Genomic DNA, 24,908 nt, shown 5'->3' with positions numbered 1-24,908 from the left:
AATAAATTTTTATTGTAAAAATATTTCACTCACTCTTAGACATAAATAAAATATTTCAATGTTTATGTGAAATAACATAATTTTATATCAACTTTAGTTAGCGAAAAGTAATAAATAAACAAAATCTTTCACTTTTACCATGCTCACTCCAATATGGAGGAGATGTGAAAATATTTCACTCTTAGTGATAAATAAAATATTTCAATATTAAATAGTTAATAAATACCCATAAGCATCAATCCATGATAAACATCAAGCATTTATTGCAAGAGACAATTCACTTTTCTTATATTAAAAAAAAAATACACATAAAAATTAATTAAATTATAACTTGATTTTAAACTACTATTATTATTGTTATTATAACCATTAATATATGAGTTAAACAATATTCTTAACCATGAATATTCAACCCATTTTACCGTGGAAATTCTTGTAAATAGTTTTTGTTACAATGCTATGGGTCAATAACATATACCCAATATGACATGTGTTGATAGGACATTCTATTTAAATAATTAATTTGATAATACAAATAATTAAAAGAGCATAATTAACTTGGAGATAAAGCTTAACATTTCCTTCATATGTGTATACTATTATGAATATTTTAGTAGGTTATTTGTCTAAAATGATACTCTGAGATTAGCCAACATATTTATATCCGGCCTCCTATAAATCTTTCTTTTTGTTAGATTTAGATTAAGATTATAAAAGGATAAATTCTCCCAAATCCAAACAGAAATATATTGTTCTGGCCTGCACTAAAGGCTTAATGATCTAGGCATTATCTTAGAGAAAAAAAGGCTTAATAGTCTAGGCACTATCTCATCTGAAATTGACCAACATATTTGTGTCTGGCCTCCTATAAATCTTCCTTTTTGTTAGATTTAAATTAAAATTATAAAAAGATAAATTCTTCCAAATTCGAAGGGAAATACAAAAAGTTTAATGATCTAAGCACTATCTCAGAAAAAAACACCGTAAAATAGACATGTTTGTGAAAATGAGATTTTAGCAAAAAAAAAAAAAAAAAAAAAAAAAAAAAAAAAACAAAAAATAGTCAATTAGTAATGACTCATTGCTTAATGACTCATTACTCAATAAGGTAAGTATTCAAGTGACAAAGTCTAGCGAACCCTTGGCCGTAAGTCAAGAGGCGAGGGGCTAGCGTAGATTGAAGTATGAATTCCTCGAATAAATTCACATAATTTTGTCTTTCTTGGGGTGTTAAAGACCTAGACAATTTTATATATTTAGGCTTAACTATTCTATGTTAAAGGTTTGTTATTCATTTAATAATTTTAAGCCTATTTTGAAATAGACAGTTATATTATAAGTGTAATAAAATATTTAATAGATAAATTAATTTTTTTTTTCTTTAAAAATAATAAAAAAGACCTATTTTATTCAATTTTAATATTAAATTAATATGTGATATTTCAAAAATATTATTAATAATAATAATTTAATATGAATGATAAATAAAATATTTCAATATCATCTGTTAAGTGATATTGACATACGTTTAAAAATATATTAATAACAAAAAATACATTTTAATATGGTTAATGTGATTTATAAATAAAATATTTATATGTGAACTATTTATATATCTATAAAAGAATATGAAAAAATTAAATTTTGAAGGTTAACACATTTTAAGTATTTTCACTATTGTACATTTTGGTCTTTTTTTCAAGCATAATTTTCTTTCAACTTTGTCTAAATATTTAAACTGTGTAGACCACATAATCTAAATATCAAATGAAATTTTCAAAGTGTGAAAGCCATTTATAGATTTTAAAATGTAATATATCACTACATGGATTTACTAGAGTGATCAAACCATTTTTCATATTGTACTTCATAAACGTATGATTAAGATAAATTAAAAATTACTTTATTTATATATTTATTCTAATTAAGTATTCATGATTTTAATTTTGATTTAACTAATTTTTATATGTTAAGAAACAAAAATACTTATCATAACATTTAAATTTTAATTTTAAAAACTCATTCCATCTAGAGTTGTTCTCAAAGTTAATTCATTCAAAATAAAATAAAGTTAACAAAATAAAAATAACTTTATAAAAATAAAATAACTGAGCTGACATGCTCATTCTACAGCCCAGTATGATGTGTAACTCGTCCATCATTAAAGTTGAAATTTTTTACATCTTGATCAAAATAAAAAAATCTAAAAATCTAAAAAAATAACTATACAAAACATTTAAATAATGTTGGCTCATAAAAAAATTGCACATCACGAAATTGGATCCCTCTCAACTCATGTTAGATCTCTATTTAAGATGGATCTATGCTGGCAATAATTGAGTCGAGAGGCTCATTCTACATACGAGGGGATGTGTAAGTTTGTTTGTAGGTCCATGCCCCTTTAAAATAAAAATAAAAAATAAAAAATATGTTTTAAATAGAAAAATAATTTTGGTTATAATTAAAAAAATGAATATACTATAAAGTAATTATAAATAAAAAAAATAAATGTGTGAATCACATATTTAAATCTTATATTTTTAAAAAAATATTTGAGATCTATGTTAACTCATTGTATTTTGCACTCTTGCTCTCGAGTCATATTAGATCCGTACTTAGAATAAATTTATGCTGGTAATAATAACAAGTCAGGATATTTAAAATCTATAATATTAATTCATTTATTCATGTGGAATACAATCAATTTAAAAGAAAGAATTTAACCAACTTAAATTCATCTTAATTTAATGTATCAAATATAAATCAAATCCCTTTAAATAATTTGGTTTCTATTAAATAGAAATCAAATCACTCTAGATGTTTAAAAACTATGAAATTAAAATAAAACTAAACTAATCATAACACATCACAAAATATTTATAACTACAATCTCTTATATTATTTATAATATATAAAAAAGTGTTTTAAATGTTTTCTTCTCATTTTTAAATTAATTTTTTTCCAGAGGAAATTTTTTTAAATTAATTTGATAATATGTCGGTCACTCTTTCACCCCAAGCAAAGCTGAAGGGCTCATAACTGGTAGTCCTACCGCATACTTTAAGGCACTGATCATGCAGTACAATTATTCTATAATTGAAACACATTGTTCTCTTACGAAAATAACAATTAATTGAAATTGTTATATTGTAATTGGTTTTTAGTTAAATTTATATGACTTTTCATTATTTTTTGTTTTGCAATAAAGTTTTCTAAAATTATTATATTAATTTCATTTTATATATATTAGATTTTATAAATTTTATTATTATTTTTAATTTTTATAAAATTTTAATTAAAATTGTCAAAAAAATATTTAATTTCAAAATTATAAAAAATAAAAATATTTCAAAGTGTCACTTATTTATAAATTGTATTATGATTGAATACCTATGATCTTATCAATTTATAATTTAATACCTATGATATTATTAAGTGACTAATTTTATATAATTTTTATTAAAATTATTTAAAAAATAATCAATTAATAAAAATTCCAACTCGTTATTAAATAATATTGTCCCTGTCCTCGCTGGCCCCACGTGATGCCATGTAGATAGTTAAATGTTAAATGTTCTCTTTCTACCTTTTAAACCTTAGGTAGCATCACATGTAAAATTATTACTCGGTTTTCACTTTTGATGTATATATGTTATATCTTTTAATATTTTGATGTATATATATATATTATATTTTTTAGTATCAATAACGGGTTGGATCACTTTTAAAATCTATAATAAATGAAATAATAGATAGTTATACGAAACAGCAATTTCATAGCTAAATTGTTGGACAAGTCAAATAATTATATATGTATGTTTCGTAAATTATTGTTACAACTTATTTTTTTTAATATTTGTTTATTTTTTTCTCTCTAGTAATACAATTTTTATTGTCTTTGATGTGTTCTATCTCAAAATCAAAGTTGGTGAAGAGGGCTTGCCATTTTATGAACTTTGATTCTTCTCGTTTCTTTATATTTTTACTTACCACTTTTTTCATGTCTGAAGCATCAGTTAGGAATACAATTTTTAGTGCCTTTGATGTGTTTTATCTCAAAATCAAAGTTGGTGAAGAGGGCTTGCCACCTTACGAACTTTGACTCTCCTGGTTTCTTTATATCTTTTCTTACCACCTTTTTCATGGCTGAAGCATCAGTTCTAAGAAGGAACTTTTTGTTTATTAGGTGTATATCGAACTTTTCATTGCAATTCCATGTATCTTTTACTTCCTTTTCAATAGTACAATAATTTTTCTCTACAACATTCAGGAATACAATTTTTATTGCCTTTGATGTGTTATATCTCAAAATCAAAGTTGGTGAAGAGGGCTTGCCACCTTACAAACTTTGACTCTCCTAGTTTCTTTATATATTTGCTTACCACCTTCTTCATGGCTAAAGCATCATTTCTAAGAATGAACTTTTTGTTTATTAGGTGTATATCGAACTTTTCAATGCAATTCCAAGTATCTTTTACTTCCTTCTCAATAGTCGAATAGCTTCTCCCTACAACATTCCACATGCCTGAGGCAAACTTAATAATTTGTTCCTGGCCTTCCTTGAGTTGTTTGAGGATTCCTCCTCAACCTATATCATTAGCGTCTATTTCAGCGATCTTTGGCAAACTTTCATCTTAAACATAGAGGACAAGAAGATTTTTTACCTTTTATTTTATTTTTGTAACAACCACTGTGTGCATCATACTCTGTGGTTTTGGTTTCTTTTTCAGTTTTTGATTTAAATCCTCCTATCTTGCACATAGTCTTTATAAAAGTTACAAACATAGTTTAGATAACCCATTAATCTTTGTAATTGGGTTTTGTCCTTTATTTCGTCTGGAAATTTGTTTGCAAATGCCACTACGTGTTGTTGAATAACAATCTGACCATTTTCAATGATGTGTCCAAGGAATTTAACCTTGGTCTGGAAGATTTCCATCTTCTTTTTGCTGAGAACTAAACCACTTCTTTTGACAACTTGTTTAAATTTATGTACATGCTTGAAATGTTCATCAATTGATCTAGAAAATATCAAAACATCATCAATATATACAATAAGCCAATCAAAATATGGCTTAAACACTTGATCCATCACCTTTTGAAATTTGGAAGGAGCATGCTTCAATCTAAATGGCATGACATTCCATTCATAATGTCGAGAGGGGACACTAAAGGTTGTTTTAAACTTGTCTTCTTCCTTAATTTAAACTTGTCAGAAACCTGATTTCATGTTAAATTTTGAAAATATCTTGGCTGCTGTAATTCTGGATATCAAATTTTCTTTGTGAGGGATAGAATAAGTGTCATCAACCAAAACATTATATAATGGCTTGTAATTTATTGCTAGTCTAAGTACTCCTCTAATTTGTTCGAAAAACTTATTCACAGAGAATCCATAATAGTTCATGGGCTGCCAAATTCTCTTATTAGCCTTCTTTTTAGGAGGTTTTGGATTTCTCCTAGGCGATTTTTTCTATATTCTTCGTTCATTGGAATAGCTTTGCTTTTACATGGCTTCCCTATGTATTCATATTTGTAGGGTAGTTCTACACAATACTGTTTTTTGTGCCAAAAAGCATTAGGTCCCTCTGCACAACATTCTGCCTCTAACTGTTTTCTCAATTCTCTTATTTTTCTTATTACTGAAACTTGTTTCAGTCCTTCATTTATCTTTAGGTAGGATTTTAGATCTTTAAATTCTTCTATCCTTTTTTCTGATTTTCCTATCTCTTGCCTGGCTTGGATCATTATAGAAATCTTAGGGGTGGAGACAAATGGTAGAGTGATGGCATGTAAATACCCTTCTTGATTTGGAACTGAGATATAATATCCTAATCTTCAATCATCCAATTTTGTTAAACCATGAGGTTCAACAACTAAAAATGGGTTTCCCAGGATGCAGTCTACTGGAATACTTCCTACTTTGAATTTGACATCAATGCAATAGTTTTCTAAACAAATAATGGCTTTAGGAACTTCATACTGGAAGTTGTACTCTTGTGTTCCTATCCCTATGACTTCTCTTTTTTCCTTTGTCCAATATTTTGCAGGGATTGATTTTTTGTTCAATACATTTATATTTTCCCCTGTGTCTAACAAAGTCTTTAGGGTAAAGACTTCTCCCTAAATCTTGAATGTAAGCATAACATGATATGATGATGTTGTACTATCATAATTTTCATGTTATTTAGACCTGGATAGTCATGTGATCTAACTTCATATATTTCTACATTTGAATTCTTTTTTAAAGAGGATTTTTGTTATAATATTTCATCTTCTTCCATTTTACCTCTTTCTACTCTAGAGACCTAAGCTTTTATTTCACTGTTTTCTTTTTTCAGACTTCTTATCTCTTGACTAACTTCATTTATAGTCAGAATTCTTTGCTTGTCTTGCCAGTGTATTCTTTGAAATGACTTAGTATTTTTCTCATAAGAAGCATAAAACAAGGGGCTTTCGGTGCAATACCTTTTCCTGAATTTACAAATGTAGATCCTTGGTTTTTTAGCATGGTCTGTAAAAATGTCTCCATCAATTTCTCCTTCATTTCACCTTCAGGAATCATTTTTATTCTGGCTAAATTTTTTGCTTCTTCATTATCAGAAATGTGAGCCATGCATATTTTTAATTTCTGGTGTAGTTCAAGCTCCTCTTCAAAGATATTTTCAAAATCTTACTCGTAACCACTACAATGACAATTATTTGAATCTGTACATTTGCAATGGTCAACAACAAATACTACATCATGATCTTCTGGATATTCTTAGTCATAAAGACTAAAACTTGAAGTCTCAGTAGAATCACAACAATTTTGTCCTATAACATGTATTTCTTCTTTAATATGAATGTTAGGACAATTTTCTGCTTTGTGGAATTTGGATCCACATTTATAGCATTGAATTGAGGTTAGTGATTTTCCCTTTTCTCTCCTATGCCTATATTGCGGATATTTCTTAGCAAATTCTTGTGACCTTTTCCCTTTGTGTAGCTTATATTCTTCCCCTTGCAGGCATTTATTTGAGGTATGGCCCTATTTCCCACATAACAAACAAGTAAGTGTGTTACAGACTTCTTGCTTATGTGTTCCTAGATGAATGTCTTGTGGACCATAGTAATGGGATATATGAATTCTTTTATAATATCCCTTTGTTATTTTTTACTTTTGAGGTTTTGCAGAGAAGTCTTTTGTTTTTGAAACCTTTTTCACTCTCTTCCTTTGTACAACTGGGTCATCTAAAGACAAACCATATTTATTGCATATAGATTTTCTATTAGGTAGCCTCGACAGTTTTTGTATGGACTTGTTCACTTTCATATTTGTATAGAGGCCTACCATGGATTTAGTTATAATATTGTATATCTCCCCCCAAGTATAGGACTCATAGGGGTTCTAGAAAACATTTTGTATTTTCAAATAATCTACAAACTTTGAAGGAAGGGCTACAAGATAAACCTGTTTCCATAAAATATTTTTACTATCTTTTACTTCATAGATTCTTTGGACCCAATCTCTATGGAAATCTTCACATTGTGACATTCTTTTGCATTTAAGATTCATTAACACTAGAGAATGTTTGTGAGAAATCTTTGTTTTTGCACTGCACCAGTGTTCAAGGATGAAAGATGCCAGTGTTCCTAACATGTTGCTTTGTGGACTTCCATCTGCACTATGTATAATATCACCAACTTCATCTTTCACTATTTCTTCTACCATTTTATCTACAAGTGTTGGGGAAGATTCTACTTCCCACCATCTTTGAAGGGTATCAGTAAAACACTGAATTAATGTCTTACATGCTTCCACTTCACTTTTTCCTCTCATGCACATTAGCTTATACTCAATAAACATCTGATCTATCATTTGTCTTATTTGTCTTGAACTCAAGTTATCAATATTCCATTCCTTATGAGCATCAGTAAAAAAAATTGAGTCTCAGGAAAATTTCTCTTACCACTTAGATCAGGTGCAGGATACCGAGAGTATTGGCAGGGAAGTGGCTCATAAACTGCTAGGAGATGGGACTCAGATGAAGACTCTATTTTTTCTGTTTTTTGTTTTGGAAACAAGCTGGGAAATGTGTCTATATATTTTTGAACAGAATGTATTTTTACAGGATCGTTGAATTGTAATGAAGAAGGGATTTCTTTGTCTTTGTTTTTCAAAGACAATTTTACAAATTGAGAGGAAAGGTCATCAGTCTTTTCATGGGTTGAGACAAATCCTCTATGTAGTTCATTTTCAATTTCTTCAAAATGATTTTCCATCTTTTTCGATCATGTCTTTGATTCATTATATCTTTCTATGACAAATCCTTCTATAATAGAAATGAAAAATTGAAATTCATTCAAACTTTTATTTACACTATTTAAAGAAACTTGAAGAGTGTCTACTTGATCTTTTTGTGCACTAGTTGTAGATGAATGCATTGCTAGACCTTTTAAAGTAGCATTGGTCTAAATTACTTGTTCACTGACCTTCTGTATTAGGCCTTCAATCCCTATGGTAGAATCATCTTTCATAACTAGAGGTACTACTTTGGCAACTTTTCATGTATCTTCAAGAGTGATTCCTTTGTATGGAGGAAAGATAGTCGGAGATTCGATTTTTTTCCATCTATGGTTGTCCACTGATGTTTAGAAGAGGTAGATGAGGATTCTGCAAATATCTTCTACTCATAGAAATAAATACATACATTGTTCTAATCCATATAATCTTTCCAGGATAATGAAAGATTTTTCTTTTCTTCTAAAGATGTGGAGATGTTGAATTCTTTTGTGTCTCGATGAGTGAATAAATCCCAATTTAACATCCTTTTCATCCAGTGCATATCAACTTTTTGTTTTGGGCAACCTTCCATAAGAGAAAATAATTTATACATCTCATATTTTGATGGCTTTTTGTAATCATTTGGAACATGATTTTTGAATCTACGGGATGGAATAAGCTCATCCATTTGTTTTAAGTATCCAAGTCCATATCTTGGCATGTCGAGAGGTCTCATTAGCTAAAAATTTCAATTATCCTGGGGTCTTCATTTTCAAGAGATGGCAATTCATGTATTACTAGGATAGAATCATGAGGAAATGAGTTATCACTACATTTGGGATTTGGACATGAATTTTTCAACATGGAAGATGGTGCTTCACTCGTTCTTGGGTTGTGGTTCTCATGAGTGCCAATATGTACAAGAGACTGTAAGTTAACCAATGACTGACAAGAAGGACATTTAACTACTAACTTAGAAAAATTTAAAACTTGAGAAAGTTCAAACAACTTGGTATGGACACAATTTGTACAGGCGGGTGATGAATCTTCAGTGAATTCTTCGAAAAAAATGAGTTATGAGTTTTTGTATTCTTCTATTTATCTATCTATCCTTCTTCTGGGAATGGTAGAACGTCTTGGAAAGGATAAGATAACAGAGGAGGAATCTTCTTTTATCTGAGCAGAAGTTATATTCTAAATTCTAGGAGTTTTGGGTATATCAACTACCCAATTTTCAGGGAAACTCAACTCCTCCCATTTTATCATTTGGTGTTCTATTTTCTGATTTTGGGCATCCATAATAACTACAACACTTGACTTAGAATCTTGGCTTGGGGAATGTAAAAGTGTATTTGTGTGTTGAAAGCAACCCCTTGTATGGGCTGAAATATTTGTCCGTTCCTTTTTCATATCAAACCCAGAGGTTTTGATCTGCAACTGTAAAATATATTTGATGTGTTCATCAAAGACATACATAGAAAAGTTTGGATAATAGTCAAACCAAACTGGGCCATTTGAAAGGGGAGCAACAATCCCACCAAGCAAGGAGTCTGTGTATTTATTATGTGTCAAATATCTGATTGTAGCCAACACAAAACTATTCAACCCTCTGTGGGTTAAGGCAAAGATTCATACCCTTATACACCCGAGATGGACATAAGATGTGTTATGCTTTTGGGTTTCTTTATGTAGTTCTTTGGTATCTAGTAAAGGAATCTTCTGGATGGATTCTACATTTTCTCGAATTTGGCTGACACGTTATTTGACAAACACTCCAATAATGCCTTTTAAATGGAACATAGATAGAACTGAGTAGACTTTAGAAGGACTGATTGATGGAAGTTTCCAGCATGAAGAGGGTTGGTTTTCAACAATATCTAATTCGACAAAATTTGTCATAGAAGAAGAAGTCTTATCAAAAGGATTTTGTATATCAATATTATCAATTTGTTGTTCTTTTCCTTGATTTCACCGAAAGATATAGATCTTCTTCCAGCTTCCATTTTTAATAAGAAGAAAGTGTTTAAGAATTACCAGATGAACCAACTATTACTGGTTCTGATACGAATGTGGATTTTGTCGATCGTAGAGGCTTCCTCCGGCGGAGAATGAAGCTTGCAGAATGATCTTTGACAGATTTACATGAACTCTTACAGGAACTCATACACGAAACTTCAGACAGATCTAATGCAAAGCACACTCTTTCGACGACTTCCTGCATATACGAGCAAAACTGCACTCCAAGATCCTAAGCAAACCTCCAATGAAATGCAAATGAACTTCACTCAGTCAAAAGATATAATAGAGATATAAACACAAGAAAAAATTCAAAACATAATGACTTCTTCTTTTATTAATTTGTACAATAGTTGGATATTACAATCATAGAGTCTTGGTTTCTACCAAATATTAGGTATTAAGGCATTTATCAGTTATACTAGCTTAAAGCAAGCTAGAAATGGAAGGCTTCCTAGCCTTTTGTAGACTATGTCTATGAATTTGAGAACTCAAACCAAAAAAATCTTTCCCAAAAAGTCCGATTACTTTAGGTTCTCATCAGGCTCATAGGTACTGATGCGCATGCTTCTCAAACTTTAGACTTTCTATGACTTCATTACAGACTGGAGAATCTCTTCATGATGCAAGTAGATCACCTTAAAGATGTAGATGCAGAGTAGCGATAATTCTCATCTCTTGTCTCTCAAACCCCTAATCTCTCTAACTCTCTGTGCCTCAAATGGTTGTCTTCCCCCTTATTTATAAGAAGTTAGGGAAGATAGAGGGCATCTTATGGTACTACTGATTTTGACTAATATCTTTTCCGTAGATGCTTTGAGATGTGGGTGAATCCGCACCAATCGTCGGAGAAATGCTCCAATTCTCAGAGAATCATTCGGTAAAGTTTTATAATAGTGACCTCTCGGACAAAGAATCGTCCAAAAAGTATACAAAGTGGAGATATTATCGGAATCCCACAATACTGGTCATATTAATAGTTAGGTGACTAGAATTTACATTATTTTACATAGTGGATGCTTTTATCATGCAAAGCCGACGAGAAACAAATATAGGTACAGTAATTATGTTCCAAACATACTAATAAAAATGTACATGACATCCCTATATTATATTATATTATTTTTAATCTATATTACATTGGAAAATAAATATGATAATAAAAAATTTAGACTATTTTTAATTTTTTAAACTAATAATTGGGATAATGAATTTAATATAGAATAAAAACAACATATTTAAATTAATTTATTTGGATAAATAATTTAGATTTTTTTTTTTTTTAAATATAGTTGAATATTTTTTATGCTTTTATATTTTTTATATAACAAATATTGATATTGCATTTCAAAATTTATATAGTTATCATTTTTAATACAACTTATTATTTAATAATAATAATATAATTTTAAAGTTGTAATTAAACTTTTAAAACTAGTTTAAAAATATTTAACAATTCAAATTCAAATTGAATAAAACTATAATCAATTACGTAAATTAAATAAATTATATAACTAAAAAAAATTAACTTTAAGTGCAATCAAACTTGTGATTCCAATGAATCCCTATTTGATTCTAGACAAAATAGATTGGAAAATAAACCCGAAAACTTTCTAAAAAGTCACACTTAAAGACTATTCTTACAATTAATATATAACAATTTAACCATAAGAAAAATTATAAATCCCAAGGCTACCTTAAATTGAGCTTTATTATCACTATGTAGCATACTTTATATGTAGATACCTTAAACTAAGGTTTATTAACATATGGTGTACAATTAATATATAACAATTTAACAATAAGAAAAGTTATAAATCTCAAGGCTACTTTAAATTGGGCTTTATTACTATGTAGAATATTTTATATGTAGATACCTTAAACTAAAGTTTATGATTACCTTGTAACATATTATATACAATTAATGTATAATAATTTAACTTTAACCAAAGTATAAATCCAAAACTACCCTAAATTAGAGTTTATAATTTTACTTTTTATATAAATAATTTTGAAGATTTCTAACTCTATAACCATTTATATTAATCTAAAATAATTATCAATTTGAAACACAAATATACACTTTTTCAAAAAAATGAATTTACAATACCATGCTCATCTCCATCCCCATTTTGTCATCATGTTAAATCACAAATTTCGAGAAAGGAGTCTTGTCATTTGGCCCACCGTTTCACAAATCATAGAACGCTTCTCATTACTGATATGTATTCTCTGAAATTCAAGAATCAATTTAGGTGCCTTGTTTGAGATAGGGTCACGTGTATCTGTCGGAATTTCTATATTTGTAAAAATCACGAGCATCAACACAACAGGTACCCTCACTATACACATGTATCCGTGCACTCAGGCTCTGGGTTTCATCGAATATTTATGGGGATAAAACACAGCGTTCGTTTCAACAAATTCCAATACTGATAAATGCTTTAAACAGTAGTACAAAGAAATCACAGATAAAGGAGGATCTTCACAAATTAAGATAAAGACAAACATTTACATCATATATATAATTTTTCCCTTTTGTGAATTAGGCAGGAATTGTATTACTTAAGCAAAAGTTTATAATTATTGGTTTATCATTTATAGAAAATTCATTTAGAAAGTCTATATATAGTTTTGTTTTTGAAATTTTGATAGGAATTGTATTATTTCCAGCAAATTATTATAACTTTATAGTTATTAGTTTGATATTTAAGAAATTTAGTAATATAAATATAAGTTTTTGGTTAAAATTAGTTTTCTTGGCTATAATAACAAAAATGAATATGTTAGCATGAGGGGCATGTGTAAGTTTGTAGATACGTCGAAAAATAATGTCAAGATGTTTAAACCTTATACATTTCAAAAATATTTTAATATGATATCTATGTTAACTAATTTATGTCAATATCAACTTAATATATATCTATATGAAGAAAAAAAATTGTTAAAATAAAATATTTTAATGTTGTATATAAAAAATATTCAATGTGGGTTATCAATAAAATATTTTAATACGAATTAATATTGACATATACTTAAAAATATATTAATAATAAAAAAACCATTTTAATTTGCCCTACAAGTTATGTAAAATATTTTAATGCCAATTTTGTATATATCATTTTAAAAAATGATGTATAAAAAAAAAAAAGAAAAAAGAAAAAGAAAAAGAGAGAGTTATCATTGAGAGTTCCCAAGTGTTAATCTAGAAGTTATTGTTTCCTATATATGAGTTGTAGTTATGATCTAGATGTGTGGAAGTCATAGATTTATGTCCTATATTTGTGTAATTGCTGTGATCAATAAAGATATTAAAGTGTGTTTTGGTGTTGTGTGTAATCACCCTTTGTTCTCTCTTTATTTTCTAACATGGTCTCAAAGAAGGTTCAACTGTGACTCCCATGATACTCCTTTGTACATCGATCAATTTAATAATGTTTGATCTATTGTTTGTATGAATATTTGATTTGTGTATGGATTGTGGATAGTTGCATGCAAAGGAGAATTGCAAAGATCTAGTGTTGCTATTGTTGTGTGAAGTTCCATTGTGGACAAATATTTATAAAAGAAGAGGAGATCTATTTGCGATGAAGCTGGATCAACATAGATTTGGTTTGATCTAGTGTGGATCTACAATTGAGAACAATGTCTACATGTTTTAAATGGTGGTTCTTGAGATTATCAGATGGTGCAAGATGTACAATTGTAGCATGCAGGTGGAATGTTAGCATTTCCCATTCTAGATCTGAAGTAATAAAATATTGTTGTATTGTTTATCCAGAGGTCGAGATCCAAACGCTGTAGATCTTATGGAAAATACCAATATGCAAAGTTATTATTATTATATTTGATGTGATTTGCACAGATCAATAAAGATAAGTCATTGATTTTGTCTCTATACCCTTTGGTGGTTGATGTTTTTGTTTTTATTGGCTATAAAAAGGGTTTATGGTTCTTAAGTTGTAAGCCCCGATGTTTGAAACATCAATTCTTGTGTGTTTTTATTGGTTATAAAAATGGTTGATGGTTCTTAAAATGGAAGCACCGGTGTCTGAAACATCAATTCTTGTGTGTTAGTAAGGTCAAGTTGTTTGATCAACTTTTGAAAACATTCAATATCCAGACTTCCATCCTAGCCATTGACAGATAACTGAAAGCAAAATCTATGACATATGGTGGTTGGTCCATAGGATGGTTCATTACTTGACAACTCTTATCGTGGAAGCCTCGATAAGTTGAGGTGTCAATATTGTTGGTCTTGAAAATTTCATCAATGATGGTCAGAGGCAATTATGGTTTAAATGGAGGTCAAGCGAAAGCTCAAAGATGTGATGGTGAAATAGCGGTGTTTGCAAGATTCCAGAGTGGATGTGAGTGCTAATGAAGACCAATCATATATAGATTATCCTTGTTGTCGTAATGTGTTTTCAATGTTTTCCATGTAAGCATTAATGGAGGGTATTGGACATAATGCTTCCATGTGTTGTCATGAGTTGTCATTGAGAGTTCCCAAGTGTTAATCTAGAAGTTTTTGTTTCTTATGTATGAGTTGTAGTTATGATCTAGACGTGTGGAAATCAGAGATTTATGTCCTATATATGTGTAATTGTTGTGATCAATAAAGATATTGAATCGTGTTTTGGTGTTGTGTGTAATTGCTCTTTGAACTCTCTCTATTTTCTAACAGATCCCTCTCGGCTCATGTTAGATTCGTATTTAAGATGGGTCTAAAAAAAAAATTGTGTTTCAAGGGATTTGATATGTCCAATTTTAATAAATGCATACTTAAAATAAATTTAAATTGGTGTAGTTATTGTAATATTATTTAATTAGTTTTATTTATTTGAATTAAATATTTGTTTTTAATCTTGATTTAAAAAAAATAAAATAAAACACCTAAGTATTGTAACATTTATTTTTAAATTTAAAAAACTCATTTGGCTGTGAAAATACTTTAATTTTAATTGAGTGAAAATAAAATAAAAATAACAAAATAAAAACAACTCAATAATAATAACACGGGGAATACATGTAATGGAGCTTATTGTTAAGTCACTCTTTGATATGAAAATCACTAGTTCGAAATTTTGTGGAAAAAAATCCAATAATGTTAAAAATTGGTGTGGCCTAGAAAAGATACCATCCCTAACATAACTTAGATGCCTCTAATCACGCTTTCTCAAACTATAAATTAAACCAAATATAATCTCGAATTCACTCAAACCACTCAACAAACCCAAAAAATTAATATCTCGATCACTCTTTCACCCAAAACCAAAGCTGCAAGGCTCGTGACTGATAGTCCTTCCGCATACTTTACCGTAAGGTACTAGTCACTGCAGTGCAATATCAAATATCTATCTTTATTGATAAAATATATTGTGTCAAACAAACAAACCCCTCGGTCATTTCGCTTTTCAAAGGGGAAATGAATTTTCAATACAACGCGCATCTCTATCCCCATTTTGTCATGATGTTAAGACACAACTTTCCAGAAGGTAGTCTTGTGATTTGGCCCATTGTTCACAAATCAAAGAATGCTTTTCATTATTGAAATGTACGCTGTGAAATGCAAGATTCAAAGTTGGGTGCATTGTTTGAGATACGGTGTCACACACTATGTCACGTGTATTTGTCGGAATTTCTATATTCGTAAAAACCACGAGTATGAACAAAAAGCTACCCTGACTATAAACATGTCTGCATGCGCTAAGGCTATCGGTACTCTTAACGTCCCATTTCATCGAATAATTATGGAATTTGTGTGCTACATTCTCTTCTACCTCAATATAAAAAAAACCATCACAACCATCACTCCACTGTGTCCTCGTGTTCGACCATGTCCATCTCTTCTATAGTTCATGAGAGGCATGCTCCGACTTCCACATTGGCTTAACCTTGTGTATGGGACAAGGTCTCTCCTTCCTCTACTTCAGTGAGTTATTGAGACTTCCACATTGGCTTAACCTTGTGTATGGGACAAGGTCTCTCCTTCCTCTACTTCCTAATGAGTGTAAGAGTATTTGCAATGAGACATACTAAGGATCAAGACCAATACACAAGGTCTCTCCTTCCTCTACTTCCTAATGAGTGTAAGAGTATTTGCAATGAGACATATTAAGGATCAAGACCAAAATTGGAGCGATGTTAATAATGCCCACTAGTGGAGCAAGTCTCAAAGCACTCTAGCTTGCTAATAACCCTTTGAGAGAGACACACTTGAGAAGGGGGAAGTGAAGTCAAGCTCAAATGTAGCTATATAGGAGATGAAAGTCCATAATGCCAAGATACAAATGGAATAGGGGTGAAATTGGGAAGAGATAATTCATATATCTTTTGAAAATGTTAAACCATAATTCTCAAGTGACAACCATCTTGGTTGAAGTGTTCCTAGGCCAAACCAGGTCGTAATAATGTTCATATACGAGGATGATCATCTGAGCATGCAAGAAGTAATTGAAATGACCGCCCTTAAGTGCTCTAATAATCCAACTAACACACATGTCGACTAATTCCACCATTTGTCCTTACCTCGCAACCATCAAAGGTGGTAGTTGCATGGAAATAGGAGTCCCTCCATACGGGTATCAATATTATTCACCCTCCATGAAGAGGTTAAATTTAAAAATATTATATATAATAGATTTAGGCATAAAAATAATTTTAAATAAAATTTTATGAGATAATTGTTTGAAAAATTATTTATAATTACTTATGTTTTTGATTAATTAAAAGAAAGATTAAATGTAGAAAATAAGATGACTAAATTTTACATTTAATTTTTTAATTAAAAAACTTCAATATAATTTTTTTTGATATTCAATTAATTTCATTACATTAAATTATTGTTAATCTTTGAATACTAAACTTTTGTATTTGTTTTGAATTTTTAGGAGTGCAATGATTCACAAAATTCGGCTATATCGTTTTTTTGGGGGGGTTTGAAATCTGGAATTTGACTATATGGTTTTTTTGGTGGGAGAGATTTGTAAATTTGATTCAAAAAACTCTCAAAGATAAGAAAACAATCCAAACTCTTAGCAATGTGATCATTCTCAATTTTGTTGTTTGACTAGGTGGGAAGGATTTTTGAAGGGATAATTTCCACCAAATCAAGTTGAATCCCAAATTCAAATGTTTGAAGGGATTGTTAAATCCTTATTTGAATCTAAGTTATCGAATTCATTTGGTCTCTTCATCCCCCCTAATGGGGTTTCATCTGCACCTTCATTCCTCATGGGGTATACCATCATAGATTTGTGTTTTCCCCCATTCTTTGGGGAGGTCACTGATTCCACAATTAGATCTACACGACTAGCATTAATATTGTTCTTTGGAGATATATCTTGCATATTTCTATAGTATAGTCATTTAAATAATCCAAACACAATTATTTTGGAGATTGATAACCCTTTGGTTTGGATTAGAGACCCTTTTTCCATTTTGAATGAGCTCACATGTAAGGGCAAGAGTCCTAAAGATGACCTATTTGTTCACAATTCAAGCACCAAATAGTTGTGTTCTTTTTTTTTTTACAAGGTCGTCTACTCATATATTATAAAAACTGCAGTAAGCAGAAGATAATACATAATATGTTGAAAGAGGAATTAGAGGAGAAGTCCAAAGAAGGGGCGCAGCCCTTGACTTCTGAGAGTTTAGCTTGAGGAAAGAGTGCTGGAAAAGATATCTACTATACTGTCTTACAAAAAGGCCATCTATAAGGCAGACTTTGCTGTTCATGAGATTAACCCCAGAATTGGTTCACTGTGTCCTCCATTTGATCTTCTTTTCTGCTGCTCCTTTTGGCTGTCTTTGGTAGAAGCCTCTGCCTGCATGCTTTCCGTGAGATTTTTAATGTGCTTGATTGCCTCCTCTAAATGCTCGCACCTGTCCTTAAGGCTCTCGATTTCCTTCTTGCGTTTTTCCAACTTTTTACGCTTGGATCTGCTGTCTGCAATGAAGTCCTCACGGAGTTCGTTGTGATGCTTCATAAACCGGGCAATCAAGAAGCAATGCTCTTTACCAAGTGTGCAAGTGTCGTTGCCCAAAACTCTGTCAAGTGGATTCACACGGGGCGCCTCTCCCCCCTGAGCCTCTGGCTGTTGTCTTTCTGCCATGACTGTGAGCAAACTGGTTAGTGAACAAATAACTTGCAATAAACTTGATTTATACCTGGATGCTGAGTTAAGGGCCGGAGTGTCGCTAATGCTCTGATGGCTTGCTTGCTGAATGCTGGTGAGATGATCGGGCGCGGGAGGCAACTGATTACTGCCGCTGAGACTGCCTTGCTTAGGAGACTCCTCTTTCCCAAACTGATTCTTGCAAAACAGGGAAGTTCTGAAGGAAGAAGGGGTAGGGGGGGGAATATAAAGGAGCGGGAGAGATCCTTCATGATGAGGGGACTCGGGATTTTTTTCTGGGGAAGCTGAGGGCGAATCCAACTGCGAATTTGGGAGGCAAACTTCGATGGTGCGGAGAGGACGTTTACCTGACAAGTTGTAGGGGAAATCACGAGAAAGATGTGGGAGAGTTGCTTTGGGATCAAGGTAGGAGGAATGCGCCGGCGAAATGAGGGAGAAAGGATGGACGGGGAAGGGAGAACCAGGAGTGTGGTTGATTTTCTGACAATTTCTGCGAAAGCTTACCTTGTGTTCTGTCTGACCACTAGAGATCTTATGGTATTGCTCTTGCATAGATTCTGCCATTTTCACTTACTTGTCCTTGTTGCCGGTTGACCGCTTTGCTCGCTAGGGAGTCCGCCTCTGCATTGTTCTCTCTTAACACGTGCATAAAGGTGACTTCCCCCAAATGTCTGAGGTTATCTGTTATCCTCGCCTTGATGCTGTTGAGACTTGCTTTATTGAACTCTTTGCCTGTGTTCATTGCTGCTATAATGATAGCCGAGTCCCCAAGGATTATGGCGTTCCGTAAACCTGTCCTGTGTAGAATCGAGGTGCCTAAAAGCAGGCTGTATGCTTCGGCGACGTTGTTAGTGGCGATTCCAAGTCCCCATTCATAGCTGCAAATGATATTCCCATTCTGATCTTTGATTATTCCTCCTGCACCTGCACTCCCGGGGTTGCTCTTTGATGCTCCATCAAAGAGGAGAAAGGGACGATTCTGAGCTAGGATCCATTTGTTTATATCTTCTTTAGCGCCCCTGAGTTTCCAATTGTGTCGATTCTGCGGAGCTTTAAGTTGAGGAGAGGGATTTTGAGAGTGGCTAATATTAAAGCTGTTGTACCAGTCTTTCTCCTCTTTTGTCCATCTTTGTTGATCTGGGAGAGCTATATGGTTGGCACTGATAGCCTCTGAAATCCCTGCAATTGTCTTTGCGATGATCCTGTCGATTTTAATCTGTCCATTTTTGAAGACATAATTATTCCTTTCTAACCAAATGTTCCAGCACAGCGTAGCTGGAATGCATTTCCATATTCTTAAGAGATTATTCTTACCTTTCCTGTTCAAAGGGTATTCTTTCTTCCAATTTCTCTGGAGGTTGTTCACCTGATCATAACTTCTTCTAACTTCCAGAGGGCTAATTAGTTGTTTCCAACAGCTTTGGGCGAAGGGGCATCGAAGGAAGGAGTGATGAATGGACTCTTCCTCTGCTTGACAAAAACAGCAAATCGAGGGGCCTTGTATTCCTCTCTTTCTCAGATTCTCGGCTGTAAGAATTTTCCCTTTTAAGAGGGCCCAGTTGAAGTGTTTTACCTTGGGGATGCATTCGGTCTTCCAGGCTGCCTTATGAAGATTCCAATTTACTGTGGGAGTCATGTTTTGCAAAGATTTATAGCCCTCTTTCACTGTAAAGCTTCCACCACAGGTGTCCCAAATGTATCTGTCATCCATCTCCTTATTGATTGGAGCTGAACCGGATAGAGAGAGTTTCAAATTGTGCCATTGGTCTCTGAGATCCAGAGGGAGGTTCAGGACCTTCCAGTCAAGCCATCTATTTTGGGACCAGGTGGATATGTCAAACAGAGAGGATATATTTCGCTCCTCCATCCAGACTTGAAGAGGTCTTAGTTCTTGAAGTGAATTCCTTGGGTTGGAGCCCATGATTCTGTCAAGCCAAATTTTGACATTCTTTCCGCTTCCTGGGATTTTGGAGGTATTTCCTCTGAAGTGGGGTAAGACTTTTTTAATCAGTCTCCACATTGGAGTACACGGCCTGTCCACAATTGGATCCTGAAGAATGTTGGAGTTTGGACCGCTGAGGTATTTCCTTTTTATTGTCTCCACCCACCACGAGCCATTCCCTGAGAGGATCTTCCATATCAGCTTAAGCCCCAGAGCCTGATTGGAGAGACTTGGAATTTTTATGGATAATCCTCCTTTTTCATACGGAAGGGTGACTTGGTCCCAATTAACAAGGCTGAATTTCTTTGAGTCCTGTTTTCCCCCCTGCCAGAGAAAACTTCTCATAATGAGTTCTATGTGCTTGTGGATGCTAGCGGGAGCCATAATTACCGCATACTGGTAGATTGGGAGGCCTGAGAGGACAGCCTTTATAAGAATGGTTCTGCCAGCAAGATTTAACCAGGAGGCACCCCAACTCTGAAGGAGGCCTCTCATCTTCTCGATGTGTTTTGTCCAGACTTCTGCTTTGATGTGTTCTTTTGCCAAAGGGAGACCCAAATAAGAGAAGGAGCTCCAGCTTCTTTGCAGAGGGATGTCTAGAATCTGAGAAATTCTTTGTTGGATCTGAAAGGGAACATTCCAGGTGTAAATTTTGCATTTACTGTTGTTTAGTTTTCCCCCAGATACAAGGAGGAAGGCATCCAGGACTCTTTTGAACCTCCTAGCCATCAAACTGGAGGCGCCCCCAATTAGCAGAGTGTCATCCGCGAAGAGCGAGTGATTAATCTCCTTTATCCCTCGTTCAATGCGAATGCCCGTGATTTCTTTTTTGCTGCGAAGGTTTTCTAGTTGGGCACTCAGAGTCTCGGCCATAAGAATGTAGAGGAAGGGGGAGAGGGGACAGCCCTGCCGTAGACCCCTCGAACTTCTGAAGTAGTTGCTTGGTCGTCCATTGATCAAAGGCGCGGTCCAAGGATTAGAGATGCACCCGTTGATGATGTTGACAAAGTTGGAGGAGAAGCCAAATTTTTTGAGAACTGCTCTGAGGAAGGTGTGATCCACCCGGTCGAATGCGTTTGCCATATCCAATTTGATGATCATTCCCCGCTCTCCTCTATTGAGGCTGCTATGAATGGCTTCCTGAACTAGAATGACATTGTCTATGATCTGCCTACTTGGGACAAAACCACCCTGATTCTCAGAGATTAGAAGTGGAAGGAATTTCTTTAATCTGTTGGCGAGAATTTTTGTAATGATCTTGTATGAGACATTGCAGAGCGATATGGGGCGAAATCTGTCGAAGGTTTTTGGATTTGCTTCTTTAGGGATCAAAGCTATGTGCGAGGATTTTGTATTTTCCCCTACCTTGTGATTTCTAAAGGCATTCTTTATCATTCTCACAAAATCCTTCTTTATAGTTTCCCAGTGTTGCCTGTAGAAAGCAACAGTGAAACCGTCCGGCCCTGGGGCCTTGTCTTGTTGCATGCTGAAGGTGGCTTCTCTGATTTCTTCTTCTGTGGGATCTTGCTCCAGCTCATTGTTATGGTTTTCTGTTATTTTACTCTTTATTATACTAAGGAAAGCCTCGCTGTTGTGATGTTGGATGTCTGCTGTGAGAAGATCCTTAAAGTGATTAAAGGCTGCGCTTTTTATTTCTTCTTGTTCTTTCAGCTCAATCCCTGCTACTTCAATTTTATCTATTTGGTTGCTGGCTCTTCTGATCTTGATATTATTGTGGAAAAAAGAAGTGTTTTTATCCCCTGCCTTCAGCCAAAGGCAGCGGGATCTTGTTCTTTGATCCTCTTCCTCCACTCGATTTTGCCGATAAAGCTCCTTGTACAAAGTTTTTTCCTTCTCGAGGTCCTCTGCTGTGAGTTGAGTTTGCTCCTTTTCTTTGTGCCAGCGTTCCATCTCTGCTAGCAGTTCGGTTTTCTTTTTTCTGTCAAGATTTGCCTGCTCCCTCGCCCACTGCTTTATTGCTGTCCGGAGCTGTTTCAGCTTTGTTTCCCATACGAAATAAGGCGACCCTATCACTTCTTTGGCCCACTGATTTTGAATAAGGATGCGGAAATCTTCGTAGAGATCCCAGTTTTTGTTGTATTTGAAAGGAAGGGGGCCGAGGATTGGTCCTTTATCCAAAGTGAGGACCACCGGCTTATGGTCCGAAGCTGAACCATGGATTAATTGGCTCCTTATTGAATGGAAGTTGCCTGCTACACCTTCCTGTATAAGAAACCTATCCAGCCTCTCCTTGATATTGTGTGTGCCTGATCTTTTGTTAGACCAAGTGTATTTCCCATTTGACAGAGGGGTGTCTATCAGGTTGAAGAGTTGTATTATAGATTCTAACTTGTCTCTTGAGGGATCTGCGTGGTAACTTCCACCATACTTTTCTCCCACATGCCTTATAAGATTCATGTCTCCCCCAAGAATTAGCCTGCTGCTTTGGAGAGCGGTGATGTCCTCTTCTATGGTGTTCCAGCAACTTGCTTTGTCCCTGTAATGATTGGGAGCATATATATTATATATATGAAAAGTTTCCTGCGAGCTTTTATACTTTAGGTCTGTTCTGATCCACCAAGAGCATTGGTGTGAGTTGGTGATTTCCCACTTGTTTTTGTTCCAAAGTGTTCCAATCCCTCCTGATGCCCCATCAGATCCTTTGGAGAGGCCTGTGAAATTTTTGAATCGTTGGGTTTGGTGAAGAAAGTCCTGTTCGTTGAGTTTGGTCTCCTGGATTAGGAGGATGTCCGGCTGTTCCTGATTTAGTAGATCCTTGATGGCTTTCAGCTTTAAGGAGGAGCCCATCCCCCTACAATTCCAAGAGACCAAGTTCATTATTTACCAGCTATGGGGTGGGATCCGGACTTCTCCTTTGTTTTTTCGCCACTTCCTTTTAGCCTGCCTAAATATGAGTCCATGGGTTGCTGAGTTCCGGTTGCCATCTCCTTTGCTGCTGTTTCATCCCTGAGTTCTTTGTTCGTTTTCCTGCCTACTTTTCTCGGAGGATCAGAAGGCTGATTGGCTTCTTTGGCTTTGTTCCTTGTGAGAATTCTTTCAATGGTGGGGGGAGGAGAGGGAGGGGGATTTGAACAGGGAGAGGCGGGGCGGGGGGATTGGGGTGGGGAGAGAGGGGTTTCAGCAGCTAAAGATTCGAAGGGATTAGAGGTTGAGGGGAAGGTTGAGGGAGGGGGAGGGGGGGGGAAGCTTGATGCCGGGGGGGCTGTGGAACTGGGGCCCTGATTAGAAGAGGACTTTTTCCTTTTAACTTGTTCCCATGATCCCTCTGTGTTTCCCTCGTTATTTTCTATTTCCTTTGCTTTTAACTTGCTACATCTATTAGCAAAATGACCATACTCGTGACATACCTTGCATTTGAAGGGGAGCTGTTCGTAGTCCAGCTGCTGAATGTGCATCCACTGGTCCACCTTAATCTTGATGGCTTCAGGGAGTCCTTTCCCTAAGTCAACTTCAACACAGATCCTTGCGCATGCGTGCATGTTTTCTCTTGGTTCCGATCTGTCAATATATTTTCCAACTGCATTGCCTATGGCTTTTACCGATTCATCCCCCCAACAGTGAAGCGGTAAGTGAGGGAGGCGCACCCAGACAGGAACTGCGTTAGGGATGTCCATTTCCGGATCAAAATCCGGGGTCCATCTGTTCAGATAGAGGCCTCTTGTATCCATGAAGTAGGGGCCATTGCGGAAGATGAGATTCTTGTCTTCTTTTGATTCGAACAGGAAGGTGAAGTACCCACGTCCACAAAATCTGATGGCGATCTTTCCCTGAATCATTGTGCTCCAGTTGCGCTCCACCCATTTTTGGACAGTTCTTGGGGACGGCCAGAGCCCAGTAAACTGGCCTACAAGACCTCTTTCTGCAAGGGCTATTGCCGATTTCCTTGGAAGGGAAGGAGGGAGATTCACCTCGGGTATTTCATCCAGCTTTTTTATGAACTTTGTTTGAGAAGGGCGCGGTCTAGCATCTGAAGGTTCAGACAGGAGGGAGGCGAAAATTTCTTCTTGGTTCTCTGAAGCAGGGGGAGGGGAAGCGGATCCTGCCATTGCAGGCCCGCTGAGAGCGAGAGGGATCAGACCGACGGGCAGCAGACCCCGAGGGGATCTGAGCTAGAGGACGCAGCGAGGGTCGGGGCGCGAAAGCCCGACCAGGCAGAGCCTGGGGGCAAGGGCAGAGGCGCACGGGGAGATCAGGCGGGAGCAGGGCCTTCAGCGGGCGATTCCAAAAGGTAGTGGGCTTGGCCACGGTTCGGTTACCTTTTCGCACGACGAGCACCAACCTTGCTCGGGATCGAACACAAGACCGGTCCGTCATAACGAGGTCGACCTTACCACTACGCCGCCTCCACGACCTTGAAAGGTAGTGGGCTTGGCCACGGTTCGGTTACCTTTTCGCACGATGAGCACCAACCTTGCTCGAGATCGAACACAAGACTGGTCCGTCATAACGAGGTCGACCTTACCACTACGCCGCCTCCACGACCTTTTGTGTTCTTGTAATATAAGACCTAAGTCCATTAGAA

The 24,908-nt window shown here is 34.6% G+C and overlaps 1 protein-coding gene across 1 annotated transcript; it reads right to left on the bottom strand.

Annotated features, from left to right (window-relative positions):
• Window positions 1–18,018: 18,018 nt before the first annotated feature.
• Window positions 18,019–24,700, bottom strand: LOC149254401 (uncharacterized). The gene is made up of 4 exons (XM_089454770.1): window positions 24,535–24,700; window positions 24,122–24,425; window positions 18,998–23,177; window positions 18,019–18,903 (listed from the first exon to the last, which is right to left on the bottom strand). Exons 1-4 carry the CDS (start codon window positions 24,698–24,700, stop codon window positions 18,019–18,021), a joined length of 5,535 nt encoding a protein of 1,844 aa, XP_089310896.1.
• Window positions 24,701–24,908: the final 208 nt, after the last annotated feature.

Source organism: Pinus tabuliformis, chromosome 7 (genome assembly GCF_031772625.1).
Source record: "Pinus tabuliformis cultivar Carrire ecotype Pingquan chromosome 7, CPIR1, whole genome shotgun sequence".
NCBI lineage: Eukaryota > Viridiplantae > Streptophyta > Pinopsida > Pinales > Pinaceae > Pinus > Pinus tabuliformis.
The sequence above is the reverse complement of the archived record's forward strand: the minus strand, read 5'-3'. Positions and strand labels throughout refer to the sequence as shown.

Coding starts and splice junctions, on each gene's coding strand:
- LOC149254401 (XM_089454770.1), bottom strand. CDS start 24,700: ATGACGGACCGGTCTTGTGTTCGATCCCGAGCAAGGTTGGTGCTCGTC. Junction 24,426..24,534: donor TTGCCCCCAGGCTCTGCCTG/GTCGGGCTTTCG, acceptor CTGCAATGGCAG/GATCCGCTTCCCCTCCCCCT. Junction 23,178..24,121: donor ATCAGATTTTGTGGACGTGG/GTACTTCACCTT, acceptor TTGGAATTGTAG/GGGGATGGGCTCCTCCTTAA.